The sequence below is a fragment of the Enhydra lutris genome, unplaced genomic scaffold (genome assembly GCF_002288905.1).
Source record: "Enhydra lutris kenyoni isolate GAN:26980312 unplaced genomic scaffold, ASM228890v2 scaffoldscaffold75, whole genome shotgun sequence".
Classification (NCBI taxonomy): Eukaryota; Metazoa; Chordata; class Mammalia; order Carnivora; family Mustelidae; genus Enhydra; species Enhydra lutris.
In genome coordinates, this window is record NW_019154159.1 from 1761423 (window position 1) to 1778247 (window position 16825).

The 16825-nt window shown below is 52.4% G+C and overlaps 3 protein-coding genes across 16 annotated transcripts; 1 reads left to right on the plus strand and 2 right to left on the minus strand.

Moving 5' to 3' along the window:
- Window positions 1–504: 504 nt before the first annotated feature.
- Window positions 505–8014, minus strand: LOC111160293 (arginine demethylase and lysine hydroxylase). 7 transcript variants are annotated; one of them, XM_022523244.1, is made up of 7 exons: window positions 7765–8014; window positions 6847–7235; window positions 6054–6340; window positions 5155–5290; window positions 3679–3817; window positions 2667–2794; window positions 505–1425 (listed from the first exon to the last, which is right to left on the minus strand). In XM_022523244.1, the coding sequence occupies exons 1-7, from the start codon at window positions 7891–7893 to the stop codon at window positions 1389–1391; spliced, it is 1245 nt and encodes a 414-aa protein (XP_022378952.1). In that variant the 5' UTR covers window positions 7894–8014; the 3' UTR covers window positions 505–1388. The 7 variants fall into 7 exon arrangements, 4 of the variants coding, with proteins under 4 accessions (XP_022378952.1, XP_022378951.1, XP_022378953.1 ...); XR_002641461.1 differs by lacking the exon at window positions 505–1425 and adding an exon at window positions 4587–4675 and having other exon boundaries at window positions 2379–2794; XR_002641460.1 differs by lacking the exon at window positions 505–1425 and adding an exon at window positions 4587–4680 and having other exon boundaries at window positions 2379–2794.
- Window positions 8015–8299: 285 nt separating this feature from the next.
- LOC111160306 (methyltransferase like 23) lies at window positions 8300–13208 on the plus strand. 2 transcript variants are annotated; one of them, XM_022523285.1, is made up of 5 exons: window positions 8300–8661; window positions 10703–10894; window positions 12263–12500; window positions 12586–12670; window positions 12820–13208. In XM_022523285.1, exons 2-5 carry the CDS (start codon window positions 10724–10726, stop codon window positions 12983–12985), a joined length of 660 nt encoding a protein of 219 aa, XP_022378993.1. In that variant the 5' UTR covers window positions 8300–8661; window positions 10703–10723; the 3' UTR covers window positions 12986–13208. The 2 variants fall into 2 exon arrangements, with proteins under 2 accessions (XP_022378993.1, XP_022378994.1); XM_022523286.1 differs by having other exon boundaries at window positions 10703–10807.
- On the minus strand, window positions 12789–16672 carry LOC111160305 (serine and arginine rich splicing factor 2). Of its 7 annotated transcripts, none has more exons than XR_002641465.1 (4): window positions 16067–16672; window positions 15535–15845; window positions 15170–15273; window positions 12789–14529 (listed from the first exon to the last, which is right to left on the minus strand). XR_002641465.1 is itself a non-coding variant. In XM_022523284.1 (3 exons), exons 1-2 carry the CDS (start codon window positions 16426–16428, stop codon window positions 15542–15544), a joined length of 666 nt encoding a protein of 221 aa, XP_022378992.1. In that variant the 5' UTR covers window positions 16429–16672; the 3' UTR covers window positions 12789–14529; window positions 15535–15541. The 7 variants fall into 7 exon arrangements, 3 of the variants coding, with proteins under 3 accessions (XP_022378992.1, XP_022378991.1, XP_022378990.1); XR_002641466.1 differs by having other exon boundaries at window positions 12789–13927; window positions 14431–14529; window positions 15170–15845; window positions 16067–16671; XR_002641463.1 differs by having other exon boundaries at window positions 15170–15845; window positions 16067–16671.
- Between the last annotated feature and the right edge of the window lie 153 nt (window positions 16673–16825).

Here is a 16825-nt window from a genome sequence, read left to right on the forward strand (position 1 = left end):
AACGCTGAGGAACATGGTGGACGTTCTCCATCCAACCCAGCCATGTTTTTGGGTCGGGATTTGAGAATGCAGAAAACTCAGACAAAGTAGGGGACGGGCCTCTTAGGGACAAGCCACGTGACCAACCCAGTGTCACGAAACGATCATCAGTCCGTTAAAAATATAACCTTCGCACAGAAGAGCCCTGGATTCCCCAGATTATACCCATGGTCAGGGAGGATCCAGGGAGGCAACACCACACAGTTCCAGGCTGCCTGCACACCCGCTCCTGGGCGCCCCTGGGACGCTACAGGGCCAGCTCCTGCCGTCCTCCGGCTGCTCATGCCCTTACCTACACTCCACCCAGAAAAGGGCACGCTGCTCAGTGCTTTTCACTGGGCACATCCTTGACAAGCCCCCTCTCACTTTTATTTAAATTTAGCTGAATTTAGGGACAGATTAAAGCAAGCAGGTCAACTGAGAGGGCAAGAGATGGAACCTGCTGGTCAACCCCCAAGTCTTCATACCAGAGGCCTTCAGAAGCCTCAACATACCCGAGACCAGAAGCACCACGTGTGTGTTTATTCTGACCTGCAGCCCAAGCCATCTACCTAATGTCTGCGGGTCTAACCAGCGGGGACACTGACCGTGACGTCTCTCAGAGAGCGAGAGCTTCTGCCTTTATGGATCACGTGGGGAGAAAGACCCATCTGCCGGAAGCGGGCCCTGTTCACAACTTGAATTCTGCAGGGAGCACACACCGGACCTTTCCCCTCCCGTTTCTAAACAGAAACCCTGATACGTCATCCCTGCCCCAAAACACACTGCAGGGAAATGCTGCTGGAATTCCCGAGCCCGTCTGGTGGTGGCGAGAAGGTCCCGTGTCCAAGGCCCAAGCTCGCGGTGGTGAGTGGCGCCGCCCACACTGGCTGGGTGGGTGACATTGGGGGTGGCACGGGAGTGGCACTTTTTACGTGTGATTGGCTCAGACGCAAATCCGAATCCACTCGCCCCTTGGGGCCTGCTGGTGCGCCGCCGGCTCCCGGAGAGCAGAGGCTCCTCACCCGTGTCGCTGAGGAATCAGACGCGGCGAGCCACTCAAGGGATCCCAGCCCTGCGGCCTCGAGGTCGAGCAGCGTAGCTTAGAGGGGACAGCACAGACCCCTGGCCCCGCAGCGTGCCGGCTGCCAGTGTCTCGGGTCTCACTGAGCTCTGAAACTTCTCGACCCTCTACTCTTAGCAAGCGGTAAGAACAGCATTTGACCGAAGACAGAAGCTTGGACCAGAGAAGGATGATCCGAATTCAAAGGAGACAAAGGAGAAGGTGGGAGCAGGAGATGTGAAAACTGAGTCGGGCGGCCGCCCACAGCGCACACAGGAGCCACCTCAGGGAGCGTCTCTGTATTGGCTCAGGGGTGAGCCCGGCCTCCGCAAGTGTCCCTAATCCTGCCAAGGAAAGCACAACCGCCTGTCAGCAGCGTGGAGACAGCACGGCAGGGGGGGATGCTGGAAGGACACGTTAAAGCAGAACCCCAAGACCCCACATGCAAATCAGGGCAGGGCTGACCCTAAAACTTTTTCTGAGTAACTACGAAGTCACGCGGCATGGCCAGGTGGGGTCTACAGCGACACAAACACCCCGGAAAAGCAAGACGAGAAATCGAACAGTGGCTGTGAAGAGGGCAATCTGGTTGAGAAACGCAGAGCCTAGCTCATCACTTCACGCCACTAGGACACCTGAGCTTCTGGAATTCCAGCGTGAACAAACAGCAAGGCCTGTGGGTCCGCCACTCTGCTAACACACGTTGAGGAAACACCCAGCTGCTCAGAGATACGAACAGCGCAACAGCAACGTTGCCCACGGCAGGCCAGGCCCCCAGACGCTTAGGGTCCCCAGAGCTTCCGTACTGAACTACCTCCCCGAAACCCCCTCCCCGGCTTACCGCCACCGTCAGACACATCAGGACTCGCATGTGAGAAGAGGCTCTGGACCCGAACCTCAGTTTAGGCCACAGCGTGTCGACCGCGAGGGCACGCGCTGGCAGAGGTTGGCTTACTGACTCTGAGTTTAAGTCTGAGCTCATTCACATCCCATCCGGTTCACACAAACAAACGTGGGAGACGTGATGAAGACCTTCGAGAAAATCGGAGCTCTTCATGGCTGTCTCACGTGGTGTGAGCGCTCAAAGTGACAAGGGCAAGCGGCGGGGAAGCAGGAGGCCACCCCTCTGGCTCCCCGGGGGACACCAGGGACCTGCTCTCGGGCCTCCCCGACTGCCGCAACCATCTCTTCCCCATCGAGGGCCCGGGGCAGTTGAGTCGCTGCTTTCCCACAACACCACAGGCATTGCCACAAGGGGAGGCTCTGGGATTCTCCAAGGACAGAAGTTGCAAAGATATAAAATGGTTTTAATTTTTATTAAATAACGTTAAGGGTTTCCTTGGCACCATCCACACAAATCCTTGCCTTTATGCGTAAAAGAAGCCACGTGACTTTGCGTCAGTAGCGGAGGAAGAAGCTACTGGAGCAAACGCTAAATGAACGGACTCCTATTCCAAGGGCGTGCTCGTTCTCCGGCTTTCTCCGGCCCTCCCCTTGTCTGCAGATCCAAAAGGCTGCCCTCCCCGGGGCCCTGGCCTCGCCGCGCGCACGTCCTCCTACGGAGACAGCAGCCGCGTGCGGTCACCTGGAGGAGCTGCGCTCTTTGCTCGCACAGTCGTCTTGGGAGGTGGTGTCCCCGTTGCCCATCATGCCGCACGTTCTCCGCTTTTTCCTGCGGTGCATCGTCCCATCGCCTTCAGACCCCGACTCGCACTGCACGGGAAGGGGGGGAGGAGGTGAAAAGCAGGAAGTCAACCAGATGCGACCCCTTCTGTCTGTAAATAAACCTCCGGCCTCGAGAGGCAGCACGAATGTCACCCGAGTCCTCCAGGAAGCGAAGCAGCCACGGACGACGCTCCGCAGCACAGGCCGCACCGCCTTCTCCCTCGGGTGTTTCTGGGCCCCTGGACACTACGACCTCCTTCACATGCCAGGTGTCCCCCCAGGGCTTGCCAGTGGGAGGGCCGTTTGAAATCGAGACACGCGTCAGCACCCTGAGACTGCGTGACGCCATTTCGCTGCATCCAGGCAGACCCCGAGGGGGACACAAGAAGTCCGGCGCTGACACTGCTCCCCCACGCCCCCGGCCCCCGCAAGACGCCGCATCCCCAGATTATGCAAAGTGCTACGACAGAAATTCCATCCAGTGAGGGCCCAGGTTCCTCTTCCCCAAAATGATGTCAGCTTCTAACAAGCCACCGAATTCGGGGAGCTTCCAAGCTTACAATTTACACCCACAGGGACAACTGTCACCGCCGGCTGTGAGGTGACAGCGCTCCAAGTCTGAAGCCCCACACCGCTGTTCACGACCTGGGCGGCCCTTGGCCGTTCACTTAACAAAATCCCCCAATACTCCTTTTATCTCTTCAAGTTACTGCCGACGACGCATGAGCTCATGCACGCGCGCACGCACACACACGTGCGAGCACACACGCGCCAGGCTATAACATGGGCAAAATTCACCACCCGGCAGGAATGGTGGCAGTTGTAGCTCTTAGAACAAAGCGGGAGAATGTTCACCCCTTTTCCCGTCCCGGGCAGGAGGTTCCCGGGGGGACCTGCCCTGTAGGCCTGGGTTCCAGGAAGCGGGGCCTCACCTCGGAGTCCGAGTCGGACGAGCTGGAGCTGGAGGAGCTGGAGGAGTCACTGGAGCTGTCGGAGGCGATCCCCGTGGACTCCTGCAGGTCGACGGAGTCAGCCAGCACCGCCAACTCGGGGTGCTCTTGCTTCAAGATCCTGGGAGACAAGAAACATCGTTCCCAGTGCTGGGAGCAGCAGCGACACCGCGCGCAGTAACCCGGACTCAAAGCTGAGGCCTGTCTCTCTCGGAGGCACCTGCCAAGAGCAGGCGCCTTGGCTCAGAATGGGCGCTGGGCCGTGGTGAGGCCGCGCGGATCCACAGGCTGGGAACAGAAGCCCTAACGTGCCGCCCAGGCTTTTCTGAGAGGCGGACTAGCTGCGCGCGAGTTACTGTGACCTTCGCACGCCAACGAGCCAGTCGCGCTGCCGACGTGAGGCCGGGATGCCCCGAGTCAGCCACTTATTTTTTTCCACCTGGGAGAAAGTCTCTCTCTTCCGTTTTTTCCTGAATCATTCCTAGCTGACTTCTTTCAAACCCTTCCTTCCCACGACACAGCACTGAGTGACCGCAGTCGGGCTTGGTTACGTTCCATTTGTAAGAGGAGCAACAATTAGGTTTGCGAGAAAGAAGAAGAGGCAAGCAACTGAGAGGGTCCCCCTCACTCGAAGATAAAACTGGACTGGACTTTCGGAGGAAGCAGCCCTCCCCATAGGGACCTGATCTTGGCATCCACTCTAAGCTGGGACAAGAGACCAGCTGCGTGGTCAGGCCTTTAAGATGACCAAATCCCAGCACACAGCGGCCGACGGGATGGAGTCAGTGGGCCTTAGGTGCCTGAGAGTCCAGGGAGAACGAAGCCACCACCCTTGCTGGCCCTCTCAGCAGGGAGGCTGAGCACTGACCAAGCCAGGATCCCTCTCTTACCCCGAGAGCTGGTCCCTCCAGGTCAGGGTTGGGACACAGTGGCACGGGGTGGCTGGGGGTGGCTTGCACTGCCGCTGCCCGTGCTGTATCTGTTCTGTGGATAAACAGAGGAGCTAAGTCTCCAGGGCAGTCACCTCACTCACAAGAACTGAAGGTATTAAGTTTAAAGGGGAATAATGCTTCTCAGTAAGAAAAAGAAAGAACCAAAATACAACCCAAACAAAATGGCTTCCTTTGCTACTGCTAGCTTTGGGGGGGAGGGCGGGGGGCAGGGACCAAAAAACAGAAAATAAAACAAAACAAAAAACAGAAAACAAGAACCAATCCCAATTATGGCCATGTTTTGACTGACTGATCAAACATGCAGAGTCTTACCCTGTCACCTGGAGGCTGGCAAGCATCCTGAGAACTAGCCCTGACCTTGGACCCACTCTCCTCTGCCCCAGCTCTCCCAGGCCTAAGATCAGCACACGTCACTGCAGCAGTGAACTCTTTTCCATTTCACCTCTGGGGTATGAATTGGAATAAAGTGAAAATAAGGAAAAAAAAAAAAAAAAAAGTCTCTCACCTATACCATTTCCTCGATAACTTTGGTCTCCCTCTTACCGTCTTGTGCCATACAACAGGGAAGTTGGTGCTGCTGGCAAAATTCTGCGTGATGGCAATGGTGGTGTCAAGGTTAAGGACAACGTGCCACCAGCCTCCTGAAACCCAACAAAGAAGCAGTTAAACAGAGTTTGCTTCTGTGCACGATCACAAACATAAGCTTGGTGAACAGAGGGTTCCTATCTACCCATCTACAGGCGAGACAGGTAGAGACTCAGAGACAGAAGATCCGGACTGGTCAATGCTTCTCCTGATCCAGAAATCACAACCTATTTGTGGAAAGTTCTACTGGAGCACAGCCCATGCCTGTTCATTTCCAGATTGCCTGTGGCTGCCTTCCTGCTCCACAGGCAGAACTGAGCTGCTGGAATAGACCCGGTCTGGCCCACAGCACTTAAAATATTTATTCTCTGCCTTTTACAGGAAAAGTGTGTTGACCCCTGTGAGTCCAAACCTGGGATTGAAACTGGAAAGGCAACAAGTTTTTCAGCTCCAAGGAGAACACCTTCCTCCAGTATTAAACACCCTCACTTTCAACACTTAAGTCTGAAGTGAACCAATGTTACACTGTATTAAAAACCCAATTTACAGAACAAGTCACAGTTTATCCACAGACACATGAGATAACTACTAGGCAAAAAGGTGAGTAGAATCTTTATATACAAGGAATTTATCAACACACATTATGTACGTAGGTTACAAGAGATGTGGACAGCAGCCCGTCACTGTCCGAGCTGGGCAGCGGTCAGTTCGTCTACAGTCGGCCAGCAGACGGGTCTCTTTCACTCCTAGATACGCTTGTGCTCGGAAATGACAAATAACCGAAATCAAAGAATGTACTTCCTCTTAGTTCGTCTATACCTGGTACAAAGACAGTCTCTCCTGGTTTTTGTAAGATTTCCAGGGGTTTGAATTCAGGTGGCCAGGTGGGAAGCTGTGTCCGGGGATGAATGATACTAAACCAAGTAATAGCTTCATCTTGCTGGTTCCCTCCTTCTTCACGGGTCACCTTGATGAGTTCCCTGGGCGTGCTGGTAGGAAACAGGCACCAGCGCTTGTGGCCCTGAACTAAGGCATTCCAGGCACTGGTTCCCAGAGGGTCGATGTGAATTCCAGTTCCAGAGCGCGGTGGCCCCATCACAAACCATCTAATGGAATGGAAACGTCCGAGATATGAAAGGTAATTTAACTGTACATGTATACTACCAAAGAGCGAGTTTTTAGTGTTATACTCTTTATTTCAGAGACTACATAAACCCTGCTACACAGAAACGCTAACTGAATCATGCCTGCAATGCTCTGTAACAGAAAGGAAAAAAAAAAACCAACAAAAAAAACCCCACCACTGATGTGGCTTACTACTACTGAGCTTTAACTATTAAAATTTCTTCTAAAGACCAGTGGCTTAACTATGGTAGCGTGTTTGAGTCACCTGGGGCGCCTTCAGAAATCCTGATGCCCAGGTGGCCATCCAGACCAGTGAAACCAGTCTGTGGCCGTAGGACCTGGGCAGACAGCAGTAACCCACTAAGTAAGTTCCATGTGCAGCCAAAGAGAACCACTCACTGTTATGGAAAAAGGTTAGCCGACTGAGCTCAGGTGACACATACTGCCCTACGTGAGACTGTAAGGGCTTCACGGCGAGGTACTTTACCTGTAAGGGGGCCTGCGTTTCTCCCCAGCATACTGGAAGAGGTCATCGGTGAAGAACTTGGGCACCTTGTAATCTTCCAGAAGTTTCCTTCTTTTGGGGTGTTCACCATAGCTGCTGTCAAAGATGTAAAGGGGGCTGTCATCCCGAGTGCTCTCCATGTACTCGATGTAGTACTTCATCTTCATCTTCACCGAGTAGCCGTCATTATCCTCACCGCACTTGAACTTCTGGTTACGGTACTTCCTTTTTAGGCGCTCCAGGGTCCACTTCTCCTGCGCAGACCAACCCTCTTGGGCATTCAGCAGAACCACGGGCTTGTACGGTCTTTCATATCGCTCCACGAATTCTTCCACCGACAGCTGTAATGCATCTGCCCTTTCCACGTTATCCTGAAGGAACCAGAAAAGACCTATCCAGTTAAAAAAAAAAAAAAAAAAAAAAAGTCCAGCGGCAGCAAAGGGCGTCCCCCAGGACCAATTAGCAACGACATACCTAAGGAACCAGATTCTTTTTCTGGCTTATTTTGGGGGGGGGGGGGAGGAGAGGAGGGACAAGGACCTGCGTGTGGACTGACACGTCGCACCCAGCGCCGCCCCACCAGGGGAAGGGGGTTTCGCATCTCCCACTCGTGGGCCTCCACAGTCGAGTCCCCGGGGCCCCACCGCCCAAAGGGGTCAAGGGGCGACAGTCCTTCCTGTGGGGATCGCCAAAGGCGCCAGCCTCCAGGTGGCCCAGCAGGCAGGCGGCGGTGCGGGAGGAAGGAGGCCCGCCCTGGAACCCGGCCCCGATGACCCCGATCTCCGCAGGGTGCGGATGAGCCCATCGGAACTCGGGGGTGCCGTGCTGTACGCCGGGGGAGTCGCGCAGCCGCCCGGAGGTGCCCTGCCCCGCCTCGGCCCGCGATCCCGGCCCACTCACCGCCACGGCCGCCGGGTTCAGCGAGAAGCTTTCGTAGTAGTTGTGACGGGTCCAGTCCAGCGAGTCCTTGAGCTCCGGCCGCGCACTACGCTTGGCCTCGCGGATCCGCTTCTTGCTCTTGTGGTTCATCCTCCGGGGATCACCAGCTGCTCCCGCGACGACCTCGGCGTGCCTCGCTTCCTGCTTCCAAACCACCCCTCCCCTGCCCAGACAGCGGCGGCGGCGGCGGAACCCAAACGCCCTTCGCCCTGGCCCGGCGCCTTTAAAGTCGCCTTCCAGAAAATTCACTCCCCAACCACCTCCCGGGCCTCGGGTTGGGCACGCGGCTGCCGTCTTCCCCGCCCCCCGGCCTCTCGCGGTGAGCCATTGGCTCGGGCACCTCCGGGGTCCGCCCTCACACTCGCCGGCTCTCCGCCATTTTGGGAAGGTCGCGCCGATCGAGGAGCCGTCTCGTTGCGGCCCCGCCTCTCTCGCGCCCGCTTCCGGTGTGCGCGTCACTTCCGGGCGTGGGCCGCTTCCCCGGCGGCCCGTTTCCGGCGTGCGAGTCGCCGAGGCCACCTGCTTTCCGTGTCTCTTTTGCCTGGCCTCCGGTGTCTTCTTGCGCGGCCACGTCGTCGCCCGCTGGAGCGGTGCCTTCCCCGCCTTTGCAGTCGAGTTGCAGCGACCCGGCAGGGCAGCGTAGCGCCCGTGAGGCGGCCCCGTCGACCAGGGGTTTCCCGCACGCGCGGCCTGGCAGCCCGGCGCTCTTCGCCCTTCCCGGCCCGTCGGGGGACCCCCGACTTTCCCCTGGACAAGCGTGGCCTCCGAGGGCATGAAGTCCGGGCCCAGCGCTTTCGATTCTCGGAGGAGCCGGGCCTGGGGGCCGAGGGGGCCGTGCTGGAGGTCAGCGTCCCGCAGGTGCGTGCGTCGGCACCCGTCGGGAGGCGTCTCCGGTCCTTTGCGGAGGCGCCCGGGGTAGGAGCCGCTCCCAGCTGGCCTGGAGGTGTTGGGAGGGGTGGGGGCGAGGTTTGGCGGCTTCCCGGTCTTAGGATGGACCTCAGGGCAGGAAGGTTTGGCGCCTGAAGCTCTTGGCAGTCTTTAAGGAAGAAACTTGGGGACCCTGCCACGAGAAGGGCCTTCCACATCGAATATTTCCTGCCAGAAAGGTGGCGTTTTTTGACACCAAGTATTTTCTTTGATCTTGTTGAAGGGTTTCTTAATTCAGCTTTATCCAAGACGGGAGACTCCACCCTCACTTTCCAAATAAAGTTTCTTGGGTTGGCACTCACTTGTTCCTTTCAGCTCACGGCTGTCCCCAGACTCGCAGGAATAATAGCAGTAATACATTATGCGTCCGGTTTTGCAAAGCACTTGGACGTTGCAGTGTTTCGATTTTAACAGCATTCTGTGAGGAGGGTATTAGCAAAAACAATTTGAAGATGAAAAACCGCCCAAGAAGAGGTAAAGTCTCGAGTGAAACCCATTTCTGACAGTTTTTAAATGCCTTCGTGTTGAATACCCACTGGGATTTCTTCCCAAGTTTAGGAGCTGACTCCACGTGAGAATAAAGACCGCTTTACAGCCAAATCTGCAAACTCACTGCTGTGGTCAGAAATCCTTTACTGTATCTTGCGTCCGATCTTCCAGGGCAGGCATTTTATTTACGCTGCCCTCCCTACACTTAGAACCAGTGGCAAGGCACTGATATTTTTGTTTAGTGAATTCACCTTTGATACTTCCACGGCTTCAGCCCCCTTCCCAACCAGTCCACTAGCAGCACCCTCTGCTCTAGAAAACAGAAAGATTTGCAGTTTTGCGGTTTAATGACTGCTCGCTTTGCTTATTTTGTACGTGGCACTGTTTTAAGCAGTTTGCCTTGAGTCTCACAAGTCATGGTATGAGATAGTGTTTTGCAGGTGAGGAAACTGCAGCACAGACAGGTTAAGTAATGGGTGAGGTCATATGGGTAGTAAGTTACACATCTGGCATTTGAACTCAGGCAGGCTCATTCCAAAGGTGTGAGCCGTTATTTTGCGTCCCTAAATACTGTGCTGTCTCAGAATTCTGTATCTTTCTAAAGGCTGTGTAAGCTGCCTGCCTTCCCAACTCCAGGACTGAGCTCCTCTCAAACTTCTGGAATGTCTTTCTGGTCTCATTGTTTTCCTTTAGCATACCAAGTTATGCCTGTGATTGTAATCCTCTGATATATATTTTTTTAAGATTTTACTTATTTCACAGACAGATCACAAGTAGGCAGAGAGGCAGGCTCCCCGCTGAGCAGAGATCATGACCTGAGCCGAAGGCAGAGGCTTTAACCCACTGAGCCACCCAGGCGCCCCCCTCTGATACATTAACTGCACTTAATAAAAGCTAATCTTCCCGTGGCCTACACGATCCCACAGTTCTGATCCATGCCATCCCACTGACCTCAGTACTACCACAACCCTGCCTCCCAGCCCCCATGCCCCTGCCGTCAGTGCTGTCTGTACTTCAGCCAGAGGCTTTTTAGTTCCTGCTTCAGGACCCTTGCCAGAATCATTCTATCTAGGACAGCCACCTTGTGGTCGCTGTCTCCACCCCTCGCTGCCCCCACTACTCTCTCACTAGGTTTTGTTGTTAGCATTACCACCAGCTAAAAATGTATGTGCTTACTTGTGGCTTATCTTTTCCCATAGGGTATGTGTGTGTGTATGTATGTATTCCGTGATAACCTAGTTACATCCTTAGCCCGCTAAGCAAGGCAGTCCCTTGATAAATGCTTATTGAGTGAATTAGTGTATGAAGAGTGCTTGTCACACGGTATTGCAATTTTATAAACCCCATGGGATGTGAACTGGACAGCAGGGAACTGTCAGTTTTGTGATAGATGCCGGGTGTCGGGCACTCTGATTGCTGTGAAAACAAATATTACAACTGCCAGCAGATGAGTTATTTTTGGCATACAAAAAATTCTTTTCAGGTGCTGCATCTCGAATATGGAATGTATGTTTGGCCCTGTGCGGTGGTCTTGGCTCAGTACCTCTGGTTTCACAGAAGATCTCTGCCAGGCAAGGCTGTCCTAGAGGTACAAGTGCTCTTGAGGCTTCCTGAAATGCTCTGTTCAGATTTGTCTATGTGCTTGTTACTGACTTTTGTTAAAGACTTAAATCAGGTGAGTTGCCAGCTTGTAAGTCATGTGAGCTAAGAATGCTTTTTACGTTTTAAGTTGTTTTAAAAAAGCACGTGCACCAGAGACCACAGGAGTCCCACCGAGACTAAAATGTCATCTGGCCCTTTACGCTGACTGACCTTTATTCTAAGTGAAGCCCATTGACTAATTCCACACAATCTTGGCATGGAAGCAATCATTAAGATTATCTTTTCAGGGTGTCCCAACAGGGTCATCTGGGGTCTACTGGGACACATGCATTTTCTCATACAATAGTCCTTTCCATTTTTGGAAATCTAGAGTATCCCAAACTCTTTCTCATCACTCCACCTGACTTAAGACTGCTAGAGGCTTGGAGAAAAACTTTCGTTAAGTTTGCATAAATGGTACAAGGCTTAAATCTTAAGGCTCAGGACAAACCCAAAACTTAGTAACCTCCTGACTTTTGCAAAACCCTGTGAGGGGTGTGAGAGTTCTTAGCATACTTCTGACCCTGAACAGTGGCAATTTGTAAACATTCAGGAAAGACTGAGAATCTCCAAGCTCATGCTCAGAACTGGAAATTACATTTTATTTTTTTTAAAGATTTTATTTGTCAGAGAGAGAGAGAGGGAGAGAGAGCAAGCACAGGCAGACAGAGTGGCAGGCAGAGGCAGAGGGAGAAGCAGGCTCCCTGCCGAGCAAGGAGCCCGATGTGGGACTCGATCCCAGGACGCTGGGATCATGACCTGAGCCGAAGGCCGCTGCTTAACCAACTGAGCCACCCAGGCGTCCCTGGAAATTACATTTTAAATAGGGAGAATACTCATAAAAGGCATTCCTTGGTCATTCCTTACTTAGCATGCTAAAGACCTTGTCACTTTGAAGGCCCAACCGGAAAATCCCCTCTGCAGAAAGTCCTGTTGCAGACCTGTCCGGTTATAACCACATAAAAGCAGTAAAAATTGGTAGTAACAACCATAATGGCCAGGTGTGCATGCAAGTCACCCATCAGGCTTCTAGAGACCCAGTGTTCTGTATAATTAAGAGTTTCTTTATAGACTAGAAAAGAACTGAAAATGACCAAGTGTCCCAAACTGCCTAGGGCATATTGGGCAATGAAGCTGCCAGGTACCACGAAGGTTGGAAGTAACAGTTGCTGAATGCAGGGCCCTGTATGGGACTTAACCTTCCCACCCCGTAAGAGGAATCTCAAGAAGTAATTTCTACAAATTGAAAAGCTTAAAGCTTCATATGGTAAAGCAATGTAATTGCAGCACCTTTTGTAGATAGGACAAGTTAATCATCAACTCTGTACTTACGGAAACTACGCCCCCAAATTCCCTGCAATGGTTAAGCAGAACTTGGAATGCAATTTTTTAAATGTGTTAGATTGGAGCTGGAGTGAGCCTTCCAGGAATTATGGCTGCAAAATGTGGTGCTGAAGTCATCTTGTCGGACAGTTCAGAGCTGCCTCACTGTCTAGAAATCTGCCGCCAAAGCTGTGAAATGAATGACCTGCCACAGGTACGCGTCATAGGACTGACATGGGGCCACGTGTCTCAGGATCTTCTGGCTCTACCATCACAAGATATTATACTTGCATCTGATGTGTTCTTTGAACCAGAAGGTAAACCTTTTTTGGTCTTCAGTAGTAAATTTGGCTGGAGAGATGACCTAAGTTTAAGTCCATTTAAGGAGTCCTTTCTCCCCAGATTTTGAAGACATCTTAACTACAGTCTACTTTTTGATGCAAAAAAACCCCAAAGTCCAATTGTGGTCCACTTACCAGGTAAGAAGGTAAGCCTGAACAATCCTGGTTTACTCTCAATTTTTTTGAAACTTAAATCCTTACTCCTCATGCAGTATCTACTGAAAGGATAAAATGAAAATGTATCTGAAGCAAAACAGGAAAACGTGATTTTAAAAAACAATTTATTTTTTTTCAGTGCTGACTGGTCACTTGAAGCTTTGCTCTACAAGTGGGATATGAAATGTGTCCACATTCCTCTGGAGTCTTTTGATGCAGACAAGGAAGATATAGCAGAATCTGCCCTCCCAGGAAGACATACTGTTGAAATGCTGGTCATCTCCTTTGCAAAGGACAGTCTCTGAATTACACCTACATACAGGCTGTTCTCGGACAATGTCAATACTAATCAGCAACCTGCCATGCCAACTAAGACTCAGACCACTTTAGCTTCTTGGGAATACAAGCATTGAATTTGACGATGGTCAGATCTGTTGGCCTTTAAGATTGTGATGGATGACCTAGACAATACTCACAGGTTACAAAGCCATGAAAACAAAAATTAACACACCTGTTTAAAAAAAAAAAAAAGGGACTTGGATTGTTCTTTGGGGGGGGGAATCGTCAAAAACAGGGCATAAATTAAGCGGAGAGAAGGGGGTACCCACAACCTCAAGAGACTGCTACCTTAGAGCATTGATTTTAGGGGTTATGGGTGCCGAAATGGCATTTCCACGTTAACTTAGGGAAAAAAGTCAACACTACACATATCACTTTCATACTGTACAGTCAGTAACAATTCACAAGGTAATTGCACAGGTCTTTCAAATAAAGAGGAGGGAAAAAACACCAAGACATATTCTGAGAAAAGCTAACACCAAGGAAACGTTTTAATTAAACTACAGAAACAGTGGTTATAGTACAGAATTTTCATGAGCAAAAAGATACACCATGTTATAAGTACTTACAAAGTTACAAACCATTTTTGCTTCCTTAACATTTTCCGTATTTTAAGTTCATACATGAAGATGATCAGATATACCATTTTGGGGGGAAGGGGAAAAAAGGTGTATTTATCATCAGCTAGATGTGCTCACTGTATGCTCCGTTATTTATATGCAAGGCCCGGGTGACTGGAAGTGCAGTTGTCAGGCATTTTAATAAACTGGACAGCCATTTGTTTCTGCACGACAAGGCATCTTTACACAGGAGCAATCAGGAGAAAACAGGAAACAGCCAAGCACTCTGCACTGCAACACGCCACCTTAACAGCTAACCAGCATTACTCAACTGCTACACAACTGCGCCTAGTGCACAAAAATACACAAGAGAAGAGATTAGAATTGTGTTTGGTAAACAATCCTTTCAAAAAATCAAGTCTTTTCACCTGAAAAGTCTTTATACAAATTTGGGTTCAGATTACCATTTAGATCTGAAGGTAAATAACATATACAAACAAATTTACACCGACTTTTGTAGGTTTTTAATTTTAAGGAATGAAGGCAATGTTGAGTCAATCTCTTGACAGCTTTAGGCTGTGTGTAATGGCTGCACACGTTTCCTTAAAAGTCAGGAGGCCACAAATTAGGTTACCAATCTGTTTAATTTCAAACAAAAAAAGTCAGCACTATATAAACAAAAGGAAAATTTACCTCAAATATCCAAGCCAATAATGAAATCTGAAGTCGTTCACCTCACTAAATTACAAGAAATTTGAATAACAGCAACAAAATGGCACATAAAATGAAGTTTGCCACCTGAGGCAAAGCTTAAAACAAGTAAAAAGTTAGACAAAATGTTACAAAATAACCTTTTCAATAGCCAGTTGCTTGTTCCAAGTGACTCTTCGATGGACTGAGTATGTGGTCCTTTGCCCCCAAGTCTTCCGTTACGTTGCTTGCTGACCCATCTAGGTTTGAAAAGAAAAAAGTTCAGTTTACCTTCCATTACAGTGAAGCTGCCGAAAGTGCACATGGTTTCAGTTTCAGGCATGTACTTACTAAGGCTCTGGTGAAACAAGTAGGTTACGGAAAGGTTCCACCCAGCCATTATCAGTTTTTAAAGGCCCAATTAGGAAATTTTCACAAAGGCTACCATCCGCTTTTACAAATTTGTGTTTATGTAATCTTGGCCAAATAACCAAGGTGAAAAATGATATAAGGGAGGGAAAAAGAAAAAGGAAAAAGGGAGGGGGGGAAGGACGGTATCCAAAGAAAAACTTGAAATCAGAAAATCAGTCTATTGTAAGATAATTTTTTAGTCTTTAAATGAAACATCTGGCAATTGAGAATAAAGCTTTAATATCTGAGCTACTTAGGGCCCTTTCCTTTTAAAAAATAGGACCAAACAATTCGAGAGTTAAAGACACACTATCCTTTCCCCACCCAGTGCGATACCTGTAAACTTTTTGGGGTTCCAAAAGTTCATTGCTTCTTTTCGCAATTCGTTTGCCACATCCATTAGAATATGAAGTCCCAGTCAGTACAACAATAGTTGAACTGATCCTTTTCTCTAAGAGGATAGTGCATCTTTAACATTTAAAGACAAACCTGCTCCAATACACGCCCACAGAAACTGGTCCCTGGAGGATCAGCCAAATCAGTTAAAATCTGCAATACTGGCCAATATTCTTTTATCAAACAGGAGACCGCAGCTTTAAAGGGGAAAATGCAGACGTTGGATAAAAACAGCAAGAAATAGTCATTTTCATTAATAGGTCTCAAACAGTTTACGAAACAGCCATTATTATCTAAGCTTTCCGCACATCCTCTCTGCAGACCCCTCTCTTCAGCATCTCTCCCAAAGCCGCTCCCCGACATCGGGAGCCGCACTTACACTAACACGGATCGCCACAAGCTCCTACACACCCCAGCTCTGAGTTCGGGCCGTGCGCCTCGGATCCCCCCGACATTACCATTCGCTTAAGAGGACACCGCTCCTTCCTCCTCGGGAGACTTGGGGGGGCTCTTGGAGCGCGACCTGGACTTGGACTCCCTCTTGGAAACGGGTGGCGGACTCCGGGACCGGGAGCGGGACCGGGAGCGCGAGCGAGACCTGGACACCGACGAGGACTTGGACTTGGACCTTCGCGCCGACCTGGACTTGGACGTGGACCGCGACCTCGAGCGAGTGCGGGAGCGAGACTTGGAGCGGCTGTAGCGGGAGCGACTGCGGGACCTGGAGCGGCTCCGACTCCGGGAGCGGCTGCGGCGGCGCCGCCGAGGGCTGCGGGCGGACGGGCCGGGCGTCAGGGTGGCCATCGGGGCTCGAGGGCCGCGCCCCGCCCGCGTGCTGCGCCCGCCCCGCCGCCATTACCGCGCCGCCCGCCGCCCGGGCGCCATTTCCCCCGCCGCCCGCCGCGGCCCCGAGCCCGCCCGCCGCCGCCACGTGTCCACGCGAACCTTTGTGCCCCCCGCCCGCGCCCCCGCGGCCCCCGGCCCGCTCACCTGCGGCTCCGGCGTCCGTAGCCGCCGCCCCCGTACCGGCGGGGCGGCGGGCCCCGGCGGCTGTGGTGCGAGTCCGGGGGTCGGCCGTAGCGCGCCATCTGCACCCGCAGCTCGCGGCCGTCCAGCACCGCCCCGTCCATGGCGTCCATGGCGTCCTCGGCGTCGCGCTTGTCGTGGAAGCGGACGAAGGCGAAGCCGCGGGACTCCTTGGTGTAGCGGTCCCGCGGGATGTACACATCGCCGACGCGCCCGTACTTCTCGAACACGCGCCTCAGGGTGTCGGGCGAGGTGCGGTAAGTCAGGTTGTCCACCTTGAGGGAGGTCATGCCCTCCACATCGGGAGGCGGGCGACCGTAACTCATGGCCCTGGAGAGCCGGCCGGGGGCCGCGACTGCGCGCCGAAAACTAACGCCCTGGGCGGGCCCGCGCGCTCGGCTGAGGCGGCGGTTTCCTCACACTCGCCCGGCTCGACGCCGCGCCGCGCCTCTGGCAGTGGCTTCCGCGTGGAAACGCTGAGCGAGGCCGGACGGGGTTGGGAGGGAAACGCGAAAAAGCAGCCGACCCCACCAAAGAAACAACTGGGCGGGCAGCCGGCCCTAGCGCCCGTTTATATCCCTCCTCACAAAATGGCGCCCGCGCCACCCGGAAATGAATCCCCTGATTGGCTCGCCCCTCCCCGCCCCGCAACGCCGCGGCCACGCGCCCCACCCCTGTCCGACGCGCCTGCGCAGAGTCCGGCGGGCGGGCCGAAAAGCGCGG

Bases quoted from the DNA above. Each gene is read 5' to 3' on its own strand.
- LOC111160305 (XM_022523284.1), bottom strand. From the start codon at position 16,428: ATGAGTTACGGTCGCCCGCCTCCCGATGTGGAGGGCATGACCTCCCTC. The intron at 15,846-16,066 runs GTGAGCGGGCCG...GTCCGCCCGCAG, and splicing joins TACGGACGCCGGAGCCGCAG to CCCTCGGCGGCGCCGCCGCA.
- LOC111160293 (XM_022523243.1), bottom strand. From the start codon at position 7,893: ATGAACCACAAGAGCAAGAAGCGGATCCGCGAGGCCAAGCGTAGTGCG. The intron at 6,341-6,846 runs GTAAAGTACCTC...CCATTCCATTAG, and splicing joins AAACGCAGGCCCCCTTACAG to ATGGTTTGTGATGGGGCCAC. The intron at 3,818-4,586 runs GTAAGAGAGGGA...CTTGTCTCCCAG, and splicing joins TGGAGGGACCAGCTCTCGGG to GATCTTGAAGCAAGAGCACC.
- LOC111160306 (XM_022523285.1), top strand. From the start codon at position 10,724: ATGTATGTTTGGCCCTGTGCGGTGGTCTTGGCTCAGTACCTCTGGTTT. The intron at 12,501-12,585 runs GTAAACCTTTTT...CTTTCTCCCCAG, and splicing joins TGTGTTCTTTGAACCAGAAG to ATTTTGAAGACATCTTAACT. The intron at 12,671-12,819 runs GTAAGCCTGAAC...ATTTTTTTTCAG, and splicing joins TCCACTTACCAGGTAAGAAG to TGCTGACTGGTCACTTGAAG.